This window comes from Podarcis filfolensis (assembly GCF_964270895.1).
Source record: "Podarcis filfolensis genome assembly, chromosome: 9".
In the NCBI taxonomy this organism is placed as follows: domain Eukaryota; kingdom Metazoa; phylum Chordata; class Lepidosauria; order Squamata; family Lacertidae; genus Podarcis; species Podarcis filfolensis.
The window spans coordinates 72,875,569-72,897,404 of record NC_139610.1 but is presented as its reverse complement, the minus strand read 5'-3'; the positions used below and the strand labels follow the sequence as shown (position 1 = coordinate 72,897,404).

At 48.7% G+C, this 21,836-nt stretch overlaps 1 protein-coding gene across 2 annotated transcripts in view; it reads right to left on the bottom strand.

Annotated features, from left to right (window-relative positions):
- Window positions 1–1,361: 1,361 nt before the first annotated feature.
- The window catches only part of ATRN (attractin), a 167,947-nt gene continuing 147,472 nt past the window's right edge, over window positions 1,362–21,836 (bottom strand). For both annotated transcript variants that reach the window (XM_083631612.1, XM_083631613.1), the window contains exons 27-29: window positions 21,242–21,349; window positions 10,050–10,164; window positions 1,362–8,266 (exon numbers count right to left, since the gene is read on the bottom strand). In XM_083631612.1, coding sequence (XP_083487738.1) covers window positions 8,142–8,266; window positions 10,050–10,164; window positions 21,242–21,349 — 348 coding nt within the window. In that variant the 3' untranslated portion in view covers window positions 1,362–8,141. The remainder of the gene's footprint in view (window positions 8,267–10,049; window positions 10,165–21,241; window positions 21,350–21,836) is intronic.

Sequence of the window (21,836 nt, the reverse complement as noted above, 5' to 3'; positions counted from 1 at the left end):
TCTGCTGGTGGAGGTACAAAGCTGCCATTGTGGTTAGAAGCTCTAGATAGCCCCCCAGAGCAGCACACAGGGGAAGGAGAGGGAAGATTTTTTTCATCTGGCAAGAAGTGGTTGTGGTGATGGACCGATAATAATTGTGTGACACTGAATTCCTCCCATGCTTAAATTCGGATGGATTATTCTTATTGCTAATGTGAGCTGGCTTTCCTTCTCTCTTTGTTACACTTGACACACATATAGAATATTTAAAGCTATTTGGGCAACTCTAATCACAGTTTCCTCTCCAAGATGAGAAATTAACAGAGGATTTGATCTCCCCCGAAAGCCCCATCTCCAATAAGCTAAGGAATATTTTCGGAGGATTATGGAGGGAGATGCTCTAACCGGCTCATGAGCAACCCAGCTGGCTCCAAAGCCTGTTTGCAGACTCTGAGCGCAAGAAAGGTGAGCTCTTCGAAGGCTGGATTACCTGGCTGGGCTGAAGGAACAGCCAGGGTCACCCACTGTGTTAATGGAGGACAAAAAAAAAAAAAATGAAACAAAAGGGGAAGAGCTTCTGTGTTACTCTTCATCCCTTCTCTCGTGCTACAAAGTCTTGATGCAGGTTTTAAAACCCACTAACTCCTTAAACTGCAAGGTGAAAACAGGAACTTTCTAATAACAAGTGAGGTTACAGGGAACCAGGCAGAGGGCCTTCTTGGTGGTGGAGCCTGCCCTGTGGAATGCCCTCCCAGCAGATGTCAAGGCAATAAACAACTATTTTACTTTTAAAAGACAACTGAAGGGAAGTTTTTTATGTCTGCTGCTGTATTGTTTTTAATATTCAGTTGGAAGCCGCCCAGAGTGGCTGGGGGAACCCAGCCAGATGGGCAGGGTATAAATAATAAGTTGTTGTTTTTATTTTTATTTTTTATTTTTTTATTATTGCTCAGATCTCGGCAGATGGAAATACAGGGTGAAAGAAATGCACTAGCGTAAGAACATAAGGGCCCTGCTGGATCACACCAATGACCCATCTAGTCCAGCACTCTGTTTTCAGACGTCTGTGGGGAAACCCACAAACAGGATTCGAGCACAAGAAACCTCTCGTCTCCTGTGGCCATCACTGCCTCCTGTGGCAGGGAGTTCCATAGTTCCACAGCCCAGCAGCTCGTGAGGCATGTTTAGGTCAGGCAGACCTGGATTCAAATGCCTGCTTCCATGAAACACGCCATGAGTGACGCATACAGCCTAGACTACCCCGCAGGGCTGCTGCAACGATGAAATGGGGAGAAGACCCAGGAATTTTGCCCCACACTCCTGGGAGGGAAAGGTGAGGCGTGAATGCGAGAAATACACAGTAACCAAAAATGAGGCAGCCATTCTTAACCAGATCGTCTTCTTTTTATTCCAGAAGGGAAAAAAGTTTTTGTTCATTATTTACTTTTATTTACATACATATACTTCACATTGGTGTTTTAAAATGCACGTATTCATCACCTTGTTCCTGCTTTTAAATTAGCTGTTATTTTGTTGTTTTTTTACAATACAAAAAAATACCAAAAAACCAGCAGCCCTAAAATGCGTATTTTTATACCATCCCCACCCCAGCAATGAAATACTTTACAATACTTACTCGTTATTTACATATGAATGCAATAAAGGCTAAATTATACATATGAACAAAACTAAGCTCAGGTCCAAATACAGAAGAATAGTGTTTTTTCCCCCACACCAGAAAAAGAAAGAACTGTAGGGGGAGGAGAAACAGAAAGAAATTCCTAAGAGGAAATTAGTTCAAGAACTCTACAGAAAAGACCTCTTTGTGCACAAATTTCAGAGTAATAGAAATGTAAGGGCTTTTTTCTTTTGCTTTTTCAAGGGCCCGCATTATTTGACACACCATGACAAATTTCACTTAATTTCCCCCATCCCGGTTTAAGTGCTGGAGCAGATTCCTGATGCGAAGAGACCAGGCTCAAAAGTGTCAAAAGCATTCTGAATCTGGAAGACGCAAAAAAAAAAAAAAAAAAAAAGAGCAGCCTTTTTTTCTAAGAAAACAAAGAAAGTTTGTTGGAAGAGTTTTGCAGAGAGGCGGGAGAGTCGAGAGGTTGGTTTTGGGTGTGTGTGGGGGGGGGGGGAACGTGAAGCAGCACAGCTAACCACATCCTGAATTTTTAAATTTGAAGCTGCTAGGAAAAGGTAGCGACTGGTGCCGCGATTTATAAGAACAGAAAGACAAAAGCGCCATCGGCCTCTTGGCCGAAGACGCTACCTACAGAGCAGCTGCACAAAGGAGGAACCAACCTGCATCTATAAGACACAACCCAGCAAAAGTTATTTCAAGTAGCAGCTGAAAGGGAAGAGGAAGCTGCCAAGACAACTGACCTGAATCCCAACTTCTTCAATAGGTGTTAGAAGCAGGGGGAAGTGAAAGAGAAACTCGCAAGCGGTGGTTTTGGCAATTAAATAAACCACGTTGGTGGTGCCCATTGGGCTTAGATGGCTGTAGGTGGAACTGGTCTGCGGAAAGGCAGTCTCTTTCTCTCTCTGGATATGTTGCTGTTGCCATCGTGCCCCGCTTTTGCCAGCTTCCCAGATGCATTTGGTCGGCCCCCTTGGGTGGAAACCAGGCTCCTGGACTGGGTGGCTCCTCAAGTCCGATCTCAAAGGGCTCTGTTCATAAGCCCTTGCCTGGATGAGGCCTGGAGGGACTTGTCTTCTCAAGGAACAGCAGGCAAGGCCAACGTGGTGCTCTCCAAAGGTTGCTAGGGGTACAAACCCCACAATTCCTGCCCATTGGCCATGCTGGCTTGAGATGATGGGAGTTGCAATCTCACCTCTGGGGAGCACTACATTGGCGACTGCTGTCCCAGGGGATATTTCAATACCCACAGCGTCTTTCAGGGCCTCATGCACAGCCAAGTTTTTCACTAAACAGCTGCACCGCAACAAGTCGTTTCTGCTCCTGTTTCACGCTGGGGAAGCCTGCCTTGTGGGGGGAAGCAGTTATTTCCCATGCGGCTACGCTAGACAGACTTGTTTGGGTCTCCATCCTTCCCAGGCCTGAACTACAAAAGCTCTTCCTCCCCAAATTTGGGGTCTCCTTCTCTTTTTCCATTAGGAAAGCTGAGCTGAGTCACACACAGGCTTGAGTCCCCAGGAACTTGGGAGGGAGACAAGCGAGTCACTGGTTTGAAAAACCAGCACAACTGGGTACTTTTTACCAGGTCGCCTCGGAGCAGCTGTCAAACGATACCGGACAAGGTCCACGTGCTTCTAGCAAGATGCGGCGCTGCAGCATGCCGGCTGTGGACCTGGGGCTCCAATCCTCACCCAGAGATCTGCGCATAATACAAGGGTTCCCCAATACCAGGGGCTTAGCCTGCAGGCTATTTTTGCTGCGTGCGTGAATATGATATCACCCTAAGAGTAACAAGGAGTTGCTGCTACTAGGATGGTTTGCAGCGGGCTTTGGTTTACAGCTATTACGAGTGAGGAAATCAATTCTGTGCGGGTGCCCTCTTAATGTAGTCGCTGCTACTAGGACAGCTGGCAGCGGGTCAGGCAAGCCGGACCTATGACAATGGGAAAGTGTCCAGAAATTTGGGGAGGGGGTTTGAGATAGAGATTGGAGGTGCAGCCAGTTAGGGTCTGAGCTGCTCCTCCTTTCTGAAACACATTCTCAACAACCCTGTAAGGTAGCACTGAAATGCAGGTTGGGGGGGTATATATATGTCTAAGACCACTTATTGAGTTCCTGGAAAGGGTTAGATTCCTGGTTCACAGCTCAGCTTCTTTGCTCCAACGCTACACTCATAGCCAAGATCTCAGACTTCATTTTATAGATATACAGATACTGTGTATATATAAAGCCCACTTCCGACAGTAATTCTAAAAGCGCACTGGAAACCAAGTGAATATATTCTCACACATCGGCGGTCTCCGTGGGGGAATTTCTTTCCTCCTTAATACAGTGTGCATGGTAACTAGAAGGCAGCAGATACCTGTCAAGGGGTGTTTTCACAGCCTGTCATTCTTCAAGCATTTGCAATTCGCCACAGTTAGGTTACATTATTCATGGATAAGATCCAGGAGGGGAGGGAAGAGAATCTCAGGCACCAGGCAGTCAAGAGACAGCCGGGGCTTTGGCATCTGTGACACAGAACATTTGTGGCCTGACAGCTCCGAAGGACACGCAAGACGCATCGCCAGAGATACTCGTCTGCCTTTGTGTACAAATCACAGGTCCAAAAGGAACACCTTAGAAGTTTCTTGGATGGCAGCAGGCTCCCAGGTGCTCAACAGAGGGGATGAATGACCGAGGAACTGTTTGAGAACAGAAACAATTATATATATATCCCAGGTATTAAAGAGTGCCCCCCTACAGAGATCTCAATTCCAGCTGCCTCCAGAACTTCAAAAGCTGCAGAATTCAGATTCTGAAATAATGGCTTGAAAGGCGAATCTCTGTAAAGATCCCTAGCTCCTCCGCTTCCCAGGGGAAACAACCCTCCATTGAAAAGCAGAATATAGCTAGCACAAAACACCAGAATCAGCTGGGGGAGTTGCACAAAGCCTGTTCATTTCAAGGTGCTCCCGCACAACTTCCATCAATTTCAGGTTGGTCTGCTGGTGCAGGTGGGTAGTCCATGGAAAATGGATGTCGCGAAGGCCTTCTCTGACACAAGAGGTTATTCCTTAAATCAACTTGTATGCCGTTTATGGGCTCTGCAGAACTAAGACCTGAAGTTCTTCAAACAGATCTCCTCCCCAAAACATGCACACCCTTTTTTTTGGGGGGGGCAAATAATTTTACTTTCGTATTTGGGGAGTACTGCAGTCCACAGTGGTTGGATTAACTCTGCAAGCTTTCCGTGATTTTCGGGGTGCAGTTCTTTTTGGAGATTGGGATTCCCAGTTCTGCTAGAGTGATGGTGGTGGGAGAGAACTTTGTTAGTGCCACTCCCCTAACTCCTCAGTGTCTCAACGGAAGCGACACTGGTAGTATAATACTGGAGCAAACTGAATGGGAACAGCTCCTCCACTCCCAGATCTTCAGATCTGTGATCCTAACTGGAAGGTCCAGGAGACGGGTGCTTAGCAGGAAGTGGGCAAGGGATCTTGGTTCATCCCGGACTCTTGTCAACCCCTTTGCCATGGCAGATTCAGGCTCTTTTCTACTGCACACAAAATCCACACAGTCTCCCCCAAGCTGGCACGCTCCTTAACGCCGCAAAAATGGACTTCGAGAGGTAATTTGCTGCCTTCCACTTCTCCCTAAGGACAAGTCAATTCAAGAGCAGCTTCAACAAAGCAAATTGGGGAGGGGCGGGGAGAGAGATGCTATTTTAATTGTACGTTTGTTCCAGTTCTGTAGGGTTCAAGAAGTACAGGTTCATTAATATGCACAACGACAGGTAGTCCAGAACAAGAAAGCTTTGGTCGCTCACCGTTCATTCATTGTGAGATGCAAATGAGCGGCTAATTCCAGTCGCGCAATGCACATGCATGCACCTCCAAGGAGTCTAGATCGTTGCCTCTCTCATCTCCACTCCCTCCCCGTCCCCATGAGTCCACTCAAAATACAGCTGTAATACATTACTGCATTCAAGAGAGGAAAAGGGGGTAGAGGGCAGAAGGGATGGAGTTACTCCAGGTGTAACTACAGGAGCTGCAACATGCGACACTGCTAAAAAAATATCGCATTTATGTTTCAAGCTACTGTCCTCCACCTGGATGCTGGGAGCACAAGCCCCAGATCTGTGCAGGGAAAGAACTTGCCAGAAAAATGGTATTGGGGGCAGCAGCCGCACTTAAGGGCCAAACATAGCCGCCACCTCCTAGGCTACAGCAGCCTTGATCCAGCAGTGTGTTGTGCCCAGATGAGAGGGTGGCACAGGGGTTTCTCCAGTCAGTGTGGCATCAGGGGCAGCTCCTGGCTGCTGGAGTGGAAGCAATGCTACAGTGACGGGAGCCTTTACTGCTGCTTTCTGCATGCATATAGGCAACGGGAACGCTCTCCATCGGCGGCAAAAGTGCACTTGCATCGCGACTCTTGCTATGGCTAATGGACTGGCTCCCACGACCCCCTTGCGTGGGCTGGGATGGCATGCACCGCCAAGCAGCCGCCAGCGGTTCCATTGTAAGTGGGACATAGTTTGGGCAAAATGGGATGGTGCGCTGACTTTCCCCGCCCTGTTTTGGAAGCCTGGTTGCTCCCTTCTGAACACACATGCGAGTGATTTTCAGAGGGAACACAATAGGTGTTAAGAGCAAGTGAAAACCTGAGTTATAGCAACTTCAAACACATGCCGACTCTGCAATGCCCACTCAATTTGGAGAGAGTGCCAAAGCCAACACTTCTTGCTTCTCAAGGCTCCTGCTTCTCTGGCCAAGCTAATAAAACCCCAGGTTTCTGCTGGTTTCTGCCTGGAACGTACAACGGGCAACCCGGTTAACTGCCCAGGATTTATCAAGGCCAGAGCAATGTAAGTGGCTCTCAATCTGCAACGGCAGTCCAGCCCCTGGGCCAACCGAGAGGCAGTGGCCACCAAGAAGCTGCACCTCGACTTCTTGAGAAGGCACTCAAAGGGTGCCACCAAGTGCCACGCTCAGGTCTCCCAGCCTCTCCTTGGGGCACCTTACGTCAACCTGGCACCCTCCAGATCAGTGGTTCTCAACCTTGGGTCCCCAGATGTTTTTGGCCTACAACTCCCATGATCCCTAGCTCGCAGAACCAGTGGTCAGGGATGATGGGAGTTGCAGGCCAAAAGCATCTGTGGACCCAAGGTTAAGAAAGGCTGCTCCAGATGCTTACTACAACTCCCATCAGCCCCAGCCAGCACAGCGTGATGGGAGTTGTAGTCCCAAACATCTGGAGGTCACCAGGTTGGCTAAGGGATGCTTCAGAGCTAATTCAGACCCTACCCTTGCACCAAGCAGGAGTACACTTGCCCGGGGTGCAGGATTATTGATAGGTATTGGGGAGGAGTGAGCAATGCAAGCCGTTCAAACAGAAGGGACCACTCTTCAGAGCACATCCACTGTAATGCAGAAAGTGGTTTTCCCCACATTCGTTCTCAAGTGAGGTAAAATAAAAAGGGGCGTGGGAAAGGGGTGGCCCCCAAAAGAGGGAACATCTGCCTTGAATGGAAGCAGATGCACGATGCGAAATGACAATAAATAGGAAGCATTCCAGCCCCCCCACAACCACCACGGCTCCATCAGCCTGAAACAGGTTAGCGTCTTTATGCTCTATGCCCGTTAACTGGGCACAGTGCGGAAAAGGCCACGGATTGCCCAGGGTAACTGAGGAATGTAGTTACGCAAGAGGCCAGCTATGCTAATTCCCCTCTGCTGCCTTGGTTCTATTTAAAACCTTGGGAACACTTGCACACAGATCTGCCACATAGATCCACGTGAAAAACATGAATCTTCCCAGAAAAGGGAGGTGTATTTTTTTTCCTGGCAATGTGCTGCAGTGCGTAGCACCCAGCCATATTCAACAGCATCCCTCGATTTAATACAGTCAGGTGGATGAAAATAAAGCGGCAAACATAACCCCAGCCCCAATGAAGGTATTGTATTTGGAACAGAGCTCTAAATAAGAGAGAAATAAATAGAATTTTTTACAACACTGGGTTCCTGGAGGAAATTGAGTTAGCTTCTCCTTAAATCCTGGGGGTTTAACTGCCGAGGGCAGAAAATTATCTGTAAGTGCTGCAGCTTTTCTTGTACGACCAGGGAAGGGGTGTGGGGAAGAAAATCAAATACCACAAAGCGCTTTCCACATACAAAAAGCTGAGTGTTCTTTGTCTTCCCGTGGCTTTTCCCTACTGCCAACCTTCAGTGGTAGAGGCGGACGGATAATGGATTCGCAACCAACGGCCTTTAGCTGGATAGGGGAGGGAGATGCAAAAACGTGGGAGCCAGGCGGGCACGACGGGATTGGCAAATCTAAGACGGAGTGGATGTCAAAACAAGGCCAACTAAGACACTGCCAACAGGAAGGGCTAGATGCTCCCCAGAAACATTGCGCCCGGTGCTTCGAGGTGTCCTTTGCGACACAAACCTTGCAAAAAAACCACACCTCTGTCCTCCTCCTCCCAGGTAATCCCTTGTGTTTAAAACCCTAAAGAGGCAGTTCAGATGTCCATGCATCAAATACAGGTCCCGGGCTGGGCTGGAGGCTGCTGTTTGCGACTTCGTACCGCTCCCGACTTCTCTTTGTAGGCAATAGGCATTTGTTGTGAAATGTCCACCAACGCACTAGCTACTGCGAGACCTGGAAGGAGAAGGGGGAGAGCAGGGAGTCACAGGCAGAACGGAGAACAGGGGAGCCCAGCCAGCATCACCACACCCATCCAACTTAGACTGGCCAGAGACCCAGGGAGGGTTCTGCCTCTTGGTGTTGCCTGGCCAGATTCCTTGCACCCACCTCTGACGCAACTGGTCTCCACACTCAGTGGAAGGTGGACCAACCCTTGGCCAGGATTCAGAAGATGGGGTGGAAGATGGCAACGCGAGCTTCCAGAGAGAACCCAAAGCTTACAGACACCTCTTAAGGCAGGGTGACTCTGCCCTTGCGAAGTTAGTTAATTAATTAATTAATTAATAATTTATTATTTATACCCCGCCCATCTGGCAGAGTTTCCCCAGCAACTCTGAGCAGCTCCCAATCGAGTGTTAAAAACAATACAGCATTAAATATTAAAAACTTCCCTAAACAGGGCTGCCTTCAAATGTCTTTTAAAAATAGGATAGCCGCTTATTTCCTTGACATCTGGTGGGAGGGCGTTCCACAGGGCAGGCGCCACTACCGAGAAGGCCCTCTTTCTGGTTCCCTGTAACCTCACTTCTCGCAATGAGGGAACCGCCAGAAGGCCCTCGGCGCTGGACCTCAGTGTCTGGGCTGAACAATGGGGGTGGAGACGCTCCTTCAGGTATACTGGACCGAGGCCGTTTAGGGCTTTAAAGGTCAGTACCAACACCTTGAATTGTGCTCGGAAACGTACTGGGAGCCAATGCAGATCTCTCAGGACTGGTGTTATATGGTCCTGGCAGCCGCTCCCAGTCACCAATCTAGCTGCGGCATTCTGGATTAATTGCAGTTTCTGGGTCACCTTCAAAGGTCGCCCCATGTAGATCGCATTGCAGTAGTCCAAGCGGGAGATAACTAGAGCATGCACCGCTCTGGCCAGACAGTCCACGGGCAGTTAAGACTTCCCCTGCATGCATAGACAGGCTTCGGTGAAGAGACCAGACTAATTGCGTTTCCAACGGTTTCTGCGTATGCTGTTGAGGGAAGCGAGGGGCAGATGGGGCTCGTCAACCTGGGAAGATAGCCCATCTAGGAGAAGGAAAACTCTTATCCTAAATCTCCCATTTCCTTGCAGGATATCTTTGGGAGATGAAAAGGCTAACAGGTAAAGCCTACACAAATCCAGAGTGGATCCCCTAAGATGGTTGGATGGTGCCTTGTAAACCTCCTTTCAACAACTCCTGCAGCCAAGTTGGCGCAAAATACATTGCACTGCTTTCGTTTGGACCAAGGCTGAGAGGAGAGTCTTGTGGTCTGGGCAGCCCCAAGCCTCCACAAACACTGCCCAGGCTTGCGCCCTAGGGAGGTCTCTTTGGTTACTTCTAATGATGCAGTTTGACTTCTACGGAAGTGAACTCCATTGTCTTTCGAGACAGACGGGTGCCAACAGGAAGCACATGCAGAAAATGAGTGCCTCGATACCGACGGCAGCACTTGCTTCCATGCGCCAGGCTGTACAACATGCCAGTTATATGCCTTTAGCGGATGCAGTTCTACCAGCCCATTGCAATTCCCGCACACGAGCATGCAAACCGGCACAAGCAGCCGTCCACGTGGAGGTGCTCTGAAAGGAATGAGTTGCATTTAAAGTGGCCCCAAGGAAAGAAAAGCGAAAAAGGGCCGGGTGGTCTTAGACACTGAATGGCTGTAGGACGGGGTTACTGGACGACAATGTTACTGGACAACTTCCAGCATACTGCAAAAAAACAGAAGGGCACCATGCTGTGGAAGGACGGAGGTTGCTTACCTGATTGCCCTGGTGGGGGGATACCTCCCTGGCCTCGTGGCAACCTCACAAACACCGAAAGAACAGCAGCTTTGTTGCCAAAACAGGGCTCCAACGCTATGGGTTTGGGGACAGTCTGCGGGGGAGAAAAGAGAGCATAATTTACTTCATGCCAGTTTCACCTGATTTTGCCAGCTTAGGAGCTGACCTCTAATCTTCAACCAAACCGCAATCCAATCTGCAGCCACAAACTCCATGATGCGCTATACCTGGACAGAACCAACGCAAGGGGCCATAAGAAGCGCTCACAGAATAGAACAGAGGCAGCATCCATTTTTTATTTTTAAAGTCAAGGGAAAGCAATCAGCAGCTGTGTTTTCTTGCATCTGATTTATTTATCTTTGCTCAGCTTTCTTTAAGCGATCTCTCCGTGGTTAAATACAGGTTTGTGTGCACACATTCCCAGAATCAATTCAGCCAATACATTTTAGCAGGCACAGCAGAAGCCAAGGTTCATCCGTGCCTTTGCATAACCGGGGAGGAGGGCGACGGCAGGGTGCAGAAGGAAGAGGAATACTGAAAAAGAGCATCTGAATTACAGGCTCTGGGAGTTGGAGCGGAATGAACGCTTAGAGGGTGACAAGTTCCCCCTCCTCAGGTACAAGGCAACTCCTGGGAGCACAGGAGGCTGCCTCATACAGAGTCAGACCATTGGGTCTGCCTAGCTCAGTATTACCTACACTGGCTGGCAGCAGCTCCCTAGGGTTTCCCAAAAATCACAGACACAGGTGGCATTCCTGAGTATGAAATTCATTTTTCTCTCTCAAGCTCATGCCGCAAATCTCTAGCCCTCTGCAATGCCCCGCTGGTTTCTTCTGTACGGATCCTGAAACATGTCTAACATGCACTTAGCAGGGCTCCAAGACCCTGTGGTCGAAAATAAACTGGAAAGTGTTTCCATCTATATTTCACTTTGATAGATCAGCAGCTCATTTTAATGGGGCATGTAATTAAATCGAAAAGGTACTAAGGAGCTGTATTTCAACATCTATTAAAAGTAGCAGAGTGTTCTCAACAGCAAAGTAGCTGGGAACAAGGCACGGAAACTTGGGTCTTTGTGCGAGCAAACTATCAGAGAAGCAATCACAAAAGGAAAGGAAAGGAAAACACTGTTCTGCTTAGCGGCTGGTACGTTTTGTTGCTTATAAAGTTTCAGCTTCAAGCAAATTCTTTTTATGACGTCCTAAACGGAGCAATTATTGCCTTTTTCGTTAGGTGAGGCATTATAATGCAGTACTTCTGAGCCAAACAGAAACTAAAGATGTTAAAAGAAAGGGAGAAGGAACCAAAGTCACCATTAAGTTAACAAATGCCTAACAAGGCAGTGACAGAGAGAGAAACCAAAATTAGTGCCTTTACGCATCTCTAGTATTAAACGGATAACAAACACACTGATGGATTAGTCCCTGCAAAGCATTTCGCTGTCTACCACAGGGAGGCTGATATTTACAGCAGCCTGTGCCCTGGAATCTCCACTCCCTATAGAGTTGCTAAAGTTCAAAATAATTCTTTTCTTACAAAAGCAGTGGAGAACAAACTTGCACCATATATTCTGCCGGAACTCAATTACTAGAACTAATGGGCATGCAGTGCCAGGCAACTCCAAGTAATACATTGCCCATGGTGGCATCCAGCATGGAGAGAGAAATAGACAGAAAGAAGAGGAAAGAGAAAGAGGAGACAAGTATATATAAATAGTGTAGAAGAGGAAGGGTGGGGAATTGGAATCCGGCAAGCAGACTGGATCTTTGCCTCCTCTACGGGCCAACTTTAACAGGTGGGCAGGCCCCCTAGCTGCCAATCACCCAACCAAGTAACCAGTTTTCCTTTGAAATCAAACCAAGCAGTCAAAGGCCCGCCAGCTGATTGGCAGAGCCTGCTAGCTCCACTTTCAGTAGAGCACCACATGTTTACCTGCCCTGCCTGTAGGGCAGGTGGGCATGGCTTGCCTGAAAGGGTGTCACAGACCAAATGGGAGCAGAGTAGACATTCCACACCACGGTTTAGATTAGTGTTCTTCCACCTTGGTTCTTCCGATGATGACGGACTACAACTCCCATCATCCCCAGCCAACTTAGCCAATGGTCATGGACGATGGAAGTTGTAGTCCAACAGCATCTGAGGAGCTAAGGCTGAAGGACACTGGTTTCAGGAAAAGGAGAGAGAGCCAATGGTCCAGCTGTTCAAGCAAGCAACTTGCAAGATGTGCAGGTCCATGATCTTCATTAACATTTTGATTGATATTAAGCCAGGACAGAGTTACGATAGGGTGTTTATTTTTTAGGCTACTTTGGTTTAGGTGCATTCCTTGTAAGAGAGAATGAAGACGAAAATACTTAAGGACAAGCCTTCCGTACTAAAAGAACATGCAACCCCCACCATATCCCTAATCCCCAGGTAATGTATGAACCCCTGTTTCTGCAATGGAAATGAGAAATGCACTACATTCACTCAGAGGGTTTGGGACCTGTTTGCAGGTTTCCCACAGGCATCTGGTTGGCCACTGTGGGAACAGGATGCTGGACCAGGTGGGCCGTTGGCCTGATCCACCAATCTCTCCTTAGGCTCTTGTTTTCTTAATGTGCATCTCATCAGGTGAGTCACAACTGAAGGGGAACTCCATGGAGTTCATCTTCCCTTACCCAACCTGCAGGTACCTACTCTTCTCAACGGAATGGCTAATGCCGCAGAGCTGAAGAAGGCCTCCCGCTTCCGCACCCAAGAGGCTGTTAGTGTGGTCCAAGAGCCTTTGCTTTGACTCCCTCTCCCAGGAACAGGAAGCCTAACCAGATAGCCCAGCTCCCACAGTGACAGAACAGGTTTCTTGGATCTCTGCCCAGACCAAGCTTCCTACTAAATATGGTGGCCTGTCTGACACTCCCCCGCCCCTTTCTTAGGGGTGTCATTTCGCAAGATGCCGTGGAAGTGTGCTGAGATACCTTGGGGGGAACTTTCCGTTCTGCCCCATTACTTTTCTTCGCATAAATTCACCAAGTCGCAAGGTCTAGGGATTGATAAACACATTCTTTATAAAAATAGACATCAACAAGAAAAAACAGATTCCCCATACTCGTTCTGAGAGCGATAATCAGTCCTAATTAAGTATTGCGAAACACCAGATGAATCAGTGAATTGGGTTATCCTTTTTCAAATCCAATTAATGGTGATAGGCAGGGCCAAACACTTAAAAAAATAAAAATGCAGAATGACCACTGAACATGAACCCAGGGGGGAAAATCCTCCACACACTTCTTCTCCAACCATATCCATTAAATCCCCCCATGCAGTAGTAGTAGTAGTAGTAGTAGTAGTAATAATAATAATAATAATAATAATAATAATAATAATAATAATATATTATTTATACCCCATCCATCTGGCTGAGTTTTCCCAGCCACTCTGGGAGGCTTCCAACAAAATTTTAAAATACAATAGTCCGTCAAACATTAAAAGCTTCTCTAAACAGGGATGCCTTCAGATGTTTTCTTAAAGTCTGGCAGTTGTTTGTCTCTTTGACACCTAGTGGGAGGGCGTTCCACAGGGCGGGTGCCACTACAGAGAAGGCCCTCTGCCTTGTTCCCTGTAACTTGGCTTCTTGCAGTGAGGGAACCTCCAGGAGGCCCTCAGTGCTGGACCTCAGTGTCCAGGCAGAACAATGTTGCATAATAAACTTAAGGGCACAAGAGGATCCCTGCTGGATAGGACCAAAGGTCCACCTAGTCCAGAATCCTGCTTTCTACCATGATGGCCATCCAGATGCCTCCAAGAAGCCCACAAGTATGTTTTGAAGGCAATGGCCCTTTCCTGCTTTTGCCTCCTCTAGCACCTGCTATTCAGGTACAGGGATTCCCTTCAGCCACCATGGCCCATAGCAATGGATAGTCCTCTCTTCTTCCATGAATCAGTCAAGGCCCCTTTGAAAGCCATCCAGCCTAGTGGCTTGGAATGAGGTGGGTCAAGGGGCTCCCATTCCCTCCTCTTCCTCTTCCTCTTCCTCCTCCTCCTCCCATGGAAGGTGTGCAGAGGAGGGCAACCAAGATGATTAAGGGTTTGGAAACCAAGCATTATTAGGAACGGTTGAGGGAGTTGGGAATGTTTAGCGTGGAAAAGAAGAGACTGAGAGGAGATAGGATGGCCATCTTCAAATATCTGTAGAGCTGTCACATGGAAGAGTGAGCAAGATTGCTTTCTTCTGCTCCAGAGGATGGGACTCGAACAAATGGCTTCAAGTTACAAGGAAGGAGAATCCGACTAAACGTCAGGAAGAACCTTCTGGTAGTAAGTGTCAGGAGTTCAGCCTACACTTGAGTAGGACCCTGGCAGAGACACATGCCCAACTGGCATGTTCTCTCCCTCCTGGTTGATCGTTCGGGAGCTTCAAAAGCTTTCTTCAGCCCGAACATCACAGCGACCGATGCCAACCGACACCGGCACACTTAGGGATCCCCAGAGTTTGTGCAGCTTGCGTAACAGACCTCAGCAACTCAGCACTGTGGCTAATCTACTTTATTTACATATAAACACACACGGAGCACTGCAACATGGCTCCCTCTCTCTCTAGCATCAGACAGCAAAGAGAGAAAGAACAAAGGACAATAGCCCCACTTCACGGAACACAGGAACACAAACATCCTGTCTCCGTCACTTCCCACTCTGTGGGATATACCGTCATGTGAAACACAACAATCTTATGACTGCAATCATGGATGTTACATGGATGTAACATTGCAGCTGTTTGACTGTGGAGTGGTTTTTAAGCAGAGGTTGGATGGCCATTTGTCATGGATGCTTTAGTTGAGATTCCTGTATTGCAGGGGGTTGGACTAGATGATCTTTGCGGGTACCTTCCAACTCTACAATTCTATGATTCTATGATAATCACTGTTACACATTTTCTACTTGCATTTTTGTGGTAGCTGTTTCGCCACGAGGCAGCTACAAACGTGTCAGGAGGAGGAGTGGGATCATTTCAGCAAAGCACTCATAGTGCTTTGTGCCTCCAAAGGCCATCACAGCCCTGCCCCACTTGTGAGGGCAGAAAATGCATGAGCTGAAGTCCCAGCCCCACCCTTTGAAACCCTACGAGCAGAGTCACCCAGAGGTCATCACAGCCACTGCTCTGCCGCACCTACCAGGAAAAGTTGTCCCAGGTTTGCAAAAACTAACTCCATGCCTTGCTAAGCTAGCTAGAAATAATTCATTAAACAACAAAGGTTTGTTTCCTCCTGCCGCTCCTGTATCTAAGGAGCCTTTTTAGAATAAAGTGAAATTTTAGCGGAGCTAATCCGTTTTGCACACCTCAGCTGCCCGCATAATCTCCAGCTCTTTGTGGTGGGCAACAGCGTCCCCCTGCCAGGTGTTCAAAGGGCAGCGTGTTCCTTTCCATGAATTAAAAAGCAAGGTGATGTCAGCAGAGGCACCAAGTGGAACACAGAAGCCAAGAACAGTTTGCCTCCTTTTGCTCTGATGTCCCTGCACATTAGAATCTGCTCAAAACCTGCCCACCGACACGGCTTGCATCGAGTGAACTGGTAGCCTAAAAGCATGTTTTTAAAACGCTGCAGAGGAAGGGGTGCTTTTGTTTATTAAAGGGGAGGACTCATAAGTTCAGAAGGCTATTCTCCCCCCAGTCTGAAGTGCTTCATCAGAGGTGAGCCCCAGACACATCCAAATTTGAGCCTGGGCTCATACTGCCTTGAAGCAGGATCCGGTCACCGCCATCCCTTCTGTCTACCAGCTAGATCTCCCCCCCCCTCGAAATTTGCAGCTTAGCAGCAAGGTTTCCAGTCCCCTCTGTCCCCCCCCCCCCTCCTCAGGATGCAGGAACCCTGGAGAAGTAGATTTACCAGAGCTTCCATTACCAGGGATGCGACCATTGCAGCATGCTAGGCACTGGAAAGATGGAGAGAAGGAGGGAGAGGAAGGGAAGAAGAGGAGAAACTGTAGAGAGACACCCTGCTGCCACAAGTTTGGGGAAGGCGACGGTGTCCAGGGGATCTCCAGAGATGGGGAGATTGCATCATCAACTCATCTTTTAAAAACCCTTGCAAAATCCTCAAGACAGCACTCCCCTCCTCCCGAAGCATTCATAAAGGAAGATTACAAAAAGCAGAAATCAAGGCGAATCTAATTCACCCAACACAATTCATAATGCTGCCCCAAACCAAACACTGAAAACTCAGAGGTGGTGTGATTCCGTGAACGACACACTGGACGTGATGCATGTGCAAAAAACACAGGAATCTGAATGTTAGCCGTTTAGGGAGAAAAACCACAACCCCCAGATAGTCAGTACCTTTATTAAGGGTGAACTGACCAATGGATATTACACTCCCAGCCTCCCTCTTCGGGGGGCAACAACACAAGCACTGCTGTATCTTCCTTTATGGGGTGGGGGGTTGAGAAGAACTGCTTGAGGGAAAGTAGAATTTTTAATAGAATGAAGACAAAAGGGGGAAAGGTTTAATAAGCCAAAAACCATCCATCTGGTATGGTATGTTCTCTTGTGTGTGTTTGGGGTTTTTTAACAGTCACGTCTAGTTTTGGTCCATCGAGATCAACACAGGAGAAGGAGCAAAAGTGAGACAAGGATCATCAGCCGCTGAGGCTGCTCCCAGCAAAATTAATGAGAAGAAGAGGAGAGCTGATGAAGACAGAGACCAGCTGAAAGAAAGGACCTGAACTGGCTGGTGGGCAGGGACAGAAAGCCAGTACAGGACAGAGAAGAGGTGGGATTTGGTGGGGTGGGGGGGAGAGTTTGGCAGGGACCCACAACGGTGTGTTCATAGGGGGAAATCAAGCTCTTCTGACTCCGCTTGGATTACTTGGAGCGATCTGCTACCCACACGCCCTGAGGCCGTGGACCTCATTGGCTTTGCTAAAAGTGCATGGTGCTCAGATACAGACATTGGGAGGATCTTGTTTTGCACCAGTGGGTCATACTGCCAGGGGACCTCCTGGTTATACCCAGCTCCAAGATTACATGAGGACCTACGCGCTACTAGATAGATTGCGCCGGAAATCTGGTTTTATTTCCTCAGTACAGAATGTTAAATTGCCAAGCAGCTTACAAGCTTTGCTAATCTTAGATCATTCACACCTGCCGATTATAAAAGCTACTTCAAAGCAATATTCTTCTCGGGATAAGTGGATGAAGAAAGCTCAGCTCTAAATCTGATTCGGAGCAACTCTGCCAAAAAGAGAGAGCTGTATTTCACAGGTATCTAATGACAAAACAAGCCGATAAGCCTTAGAGGGTCAACTTGCCACACTGGCCCTTGTGAAGCAAAGGGGTACCAGATGCAAAACCAAAATGGCTGCCCACCGGCTAGCTGGAATATAAAAGAGGGGGGGTAGTTGGGAAGGGGGGGAACCACTCCTTTAGGCTGCTAGTCACGCGTTGGCTTAGAAAGACGTCATTCCTACTGGGTAAATCGCTCTCTCTTTTCCTTCTTATGCACTGCAGGAAATATACTAATTGAGACTACTGTTCCAAAATGAGTCCAGCTGCAAGACGTTCGCCTAGGATGCAATTAGCTTAATCTGACCTGCCAGTTGGCCAGGCACGAAAGGAAAGTGAGAGACCCTTGCTGACTAAAATGACCCATTTCCTACTATTTGGCGGGCCGCTAGTAAGTTAAGCAGTCGAGGGCCAATTCGCACGTGGCGTTTGCCTGCACAGCCACCATATCCATGCAGAAAAAGCTCTGGGGTGCTCCAAACTCCGGTTCCCCACAGGATCTAGCCCTGCCAGAACAACTGGGTGGCAAGGAAGCAAGGAACAGTCTGGGGTGGGAGGCCTACTGAGAAGAACTGGCAACACTGGGGAGGAACCAAGCTCCTTCCCCCTCCCCAAAGCAATCTGTTACTCCAGAGGCAGTGGGGGATGCTGCCCCAAAATATCTGAGGGCCACATTTCCCATCAACCGCAGCAATAGGCCACAAAGCTGCTAAAGGAGCAGGTGGGGAGTGGATGGCTCCCTTAGCCACTTGTCCAGAAGGGATTCTTCCCATTGGCCTGAAGGTGGCGGAGCAGGTCCTCTTCCTTGACTGCTCTTCTTGCAATGCAGCAAATAAGGCTCTGGTCTCCCTGTGCCTCAATGTGCCCATTGGGGCACACCTTTGCACACTGGCATAAAAGGACCGTGTAAAAATTAGCCAGGAACGTGCTTGTGGAAGCTGCTCCTCTCCTTGCAATTCCCAAGAGCGTGAAATTGGGGTAGGATACAAATCTGCCTAATTTTCGAACAAAGTGGTGCCCGTGACCATTTGTACAATATTCACATAATGCAGCCCATGTGGGTGTGTCCATCCCTACACAGATAACTGGGAATTAAAACCGTTGTGCGGGGACAGCCCAAGAGTTTCTGCCACATGAGCCAGACCACCCAAATGGCCAGTCCTCCTCCCCACCACCCTGGAATACGGTCAGGGTCCCAACTAAACCACATTGGCAATTTACACCTGACCTACACCATCCAGGGATTATACTCAGAGGTGTTACATGAGCACTTGCACACCTGAGTGTCTTCTGCTTACAAAATAAGCAGAGCAAGGAAAAGGAAGCGGGGGGGGGGCAGCTTGCAGAGAGACAAATTAGGTCCTTTTTTGTTTCCCGTGCTGAGAAGCGACGGGCAAACCATCCCCGCGCCCCCTGCAGTCATGCCACTTCCGTTTAAGTCACAGATTCTACACTCTCACACATGCATACACAAAAGTTAAGAGGGTTTCGATAGCTTGTACATCCATGAACTCCCTAACCCTGCTCCGCATTCAGAACAAGGGCTGTCTGTTCCCATATTGATGGCGAACATATGCCAAGTTCTCACGGCTCCCCAGCTCGGGGAGAAAAGGGCGCAGACGAAAAAGTGGCAGCTTGTCAAATCGTCTCCCAGGAGGAGCAAGGCGGCAGAAGCAGTAGGGGCCAGAGGAAGCAAAGAGGGAGGGTGGAGGACGGCTGCGGAAGCAGATCCCTGGCCCAACTAGCTGCCGGAGAACCTGGAGAGCCACTGCCAGAGAATATTCCCAGCCCGACCGGGAGCTGCCAGGGACTGAACCTGGAGTGCTTGCATTGATATGTGGTCCAGGCCTGGTTTGAGGGCCAGAGCACAATGGCGCCTTCACCTGGCAGTACATTGCAGGTGGGGCTTGCCTGACACCCGGCGTCTTGCCTTACCTTCTCTGGCTGCCTCCTTCCTCCCTGCGCCAGGCACTGGCAGCAGTGATTTGGCTTCACCACAGTGACTTGCGGGGGATCAGGGCCAATGCCCCTCCCTCTGTGCTGTGTGCTGGTTGTGGGGAGAGCTGACTGAGGCAATTTGGCTTCACGCCGGTGCCACACAGGGCCAAAGCCAAATGATGCTCCTTCCCTTTCAACATTGCAATGTGTCACTATATCACAATGTTTATCTCGTGATGCATCAGGATGTTAAAAAGCTGGCATCGCCCAGCCCTAGAAGGCAGAGCATTCGCTCTACCAACTGAGCCAAAGCCCTTCCCCACGCTTAACTGGCTGCACCTCAGAAAGCCCACTCTCCTTGCCTCTGTTACGATGCCCCCCTACAAATCAGGCAGGGAAGTCACTGGTTCACAACCCAAGGGGCAGTGGATACTATCCCACAGCAGAGACACTGGAACTGGAAACAAGACTATGTTAGAATTCCTGCTCCATGGTTGCAGTCATGGGATTGTTGTCTTTCACATGAAGGTGTATGTTTTGACTCCACAGAGTGGGAAGTGACAGAGACAGGATGTTTGTGTTCCTGTGTTCTGTGAAGTGGGACTATTGTCCTTTGTTTTGCTGAGGTCTGTCACACGCAAGCTGTGCAAAATCTGCGGATCCCTAAGTGTGCCGATGTCTGTTGGCATCGGTCGCTGTGATGTTCAGGCAGAAGAAGGCTTTTGAAGCTCCCGAACGATCGACCGGGAGGGAGAGAACATGCCAGTCGGGCATGTGTCTCTGCCAGAGTCCTACTCGAGTGTAGGCCTAACTCCTGACAGACTATGCTTCCCTCAAAGCGGGGGGGGGGGGGGAGTGTCAGTTGGAACAACCAGCTCACCACCACTCATTCCTAAGGTTGTATTTCTCCTTTCTCCACCTATCCCTTTGCCTTTTCAGTGAGGTGGGGAGTGGCCGCCCAGCCGCTCGGACTGGTTGCAGCACTGTGAACCCATCCATGAAGAGTATGTGCATGAGCAGAATTATGTTCCAAATCATAGAATTGTAGAGTCGGAAGGGACCACTCGGGTCATCTAGTCCAACCCTCTGCAATGCAGGAATCTTTTGCCCAACGTGGGACTCAAACCCATGACCCTGAGATTAAGAGTCTTATGCTCTACCAGGTGAGCTATACTAAGTGCATACAGGTGATCTCGGTGTCGGTCCCACTCACATTCATTTCATTTCACTCTTAATTATACCACCTTTTCTCTCTCTGTTATTTACTTTTACTTTGTATTCTTCCCGCATGGATCACGTTCGCAACCCAAGTGTCCACTGTACACACATTTCCTCCTCCCCCTTGTTGCAGAGGCAGCAATGTTGTAACGTGCAACAGATTCCTTGGTTTCTGGGCAGTTATCCAAGTTATTCCCCCAACTCTCAGCCACAGGGCAGCATGCTGGGGCTAGAAGCAGTTTGTCTGGCGGTGGCACTCCCTCTGCCCATTGCACCTGTTGCCAGGCCAGCTTTCCAGATCACCTGCTGCCGAGTGTAGACCCCCCCCCCCCGTTGTAACCAGTTGTACCCGAAAGACTTTCTTAATACTTAGCCAATTAGCCTCCCCCCATCCTTTGAAAGGCCGTGCAAAGAAGGCTTTTTCAGCAGCACCTACAGCTATTTCCAACCAACTGTTCTGGCATATTAAACTGTATCCTTCTTGATTACAAGGCATAAAAAATCTTTTTAAAAAGAGCTGCAACTTTTATTTAAACCAACGTAACCTGAAAGATGCAAACGAGCAGCCTGGAGAAAGAAAATTAGATCAAAAACAAGGCCTGCTGGGTTTTGAATGTTTACGGCTTCTTTGTGGCTAGACTTCTAATATTGCCTTCCTCTCCTCTCCTCCGCCTCCCTCTCGCAAAAGCCGGTCAAGCAGCACAGCATCTGTGAATATTAACTACAGGAACCGTGCTCCTACAGGGTGGTTCCTCACCTTTACGCTGCCCCCAATGAGGTCAGGTGGCTCCTCGTCCGTTTCTAAGGCAACGTTGATGGACGCAAAAGGGCGACTGGCCATCTGCTGCATCTCTCGGAGCAGTTGCTGTTGAATAAATGGAGAGATGTTAATACGGCAGCCCGACATATTCAAGGGTCACGGGCGTTCATGGGATTTTCACACAGTTGCAAGGAAACAAGAGCAGCGGCTGGCACTCTGTGCCCAGAAAGAGAATAATTCAAGACTAGCAGCCAAAGAAAGTTCAAGCAATACTGCTATATATATATTTTTTAACAGGATGTGACAAAACATGGGGTGCAGGATCAGACCTGCTGACACCACGACTCTGGTCCTGAGTTAGGGCAGGTAGACTCATGGGAGTTGTAGTGAATTCAAAACAAGTTCACACCATGGTCCATTTGTGTTATAGATTTACAACCTGAGCTGGACAGGCTGCTCAAGAGGCATCGCCTATTAGGACCGATGCACAAGGCACAGTGAGATAAGCATCCCTTTGTGGCCTTCATGTGGAGATTTGTCTAGACACTAACAGCCACATACCTGGCACTGCCCAGAAATCCTTAGAAACCAA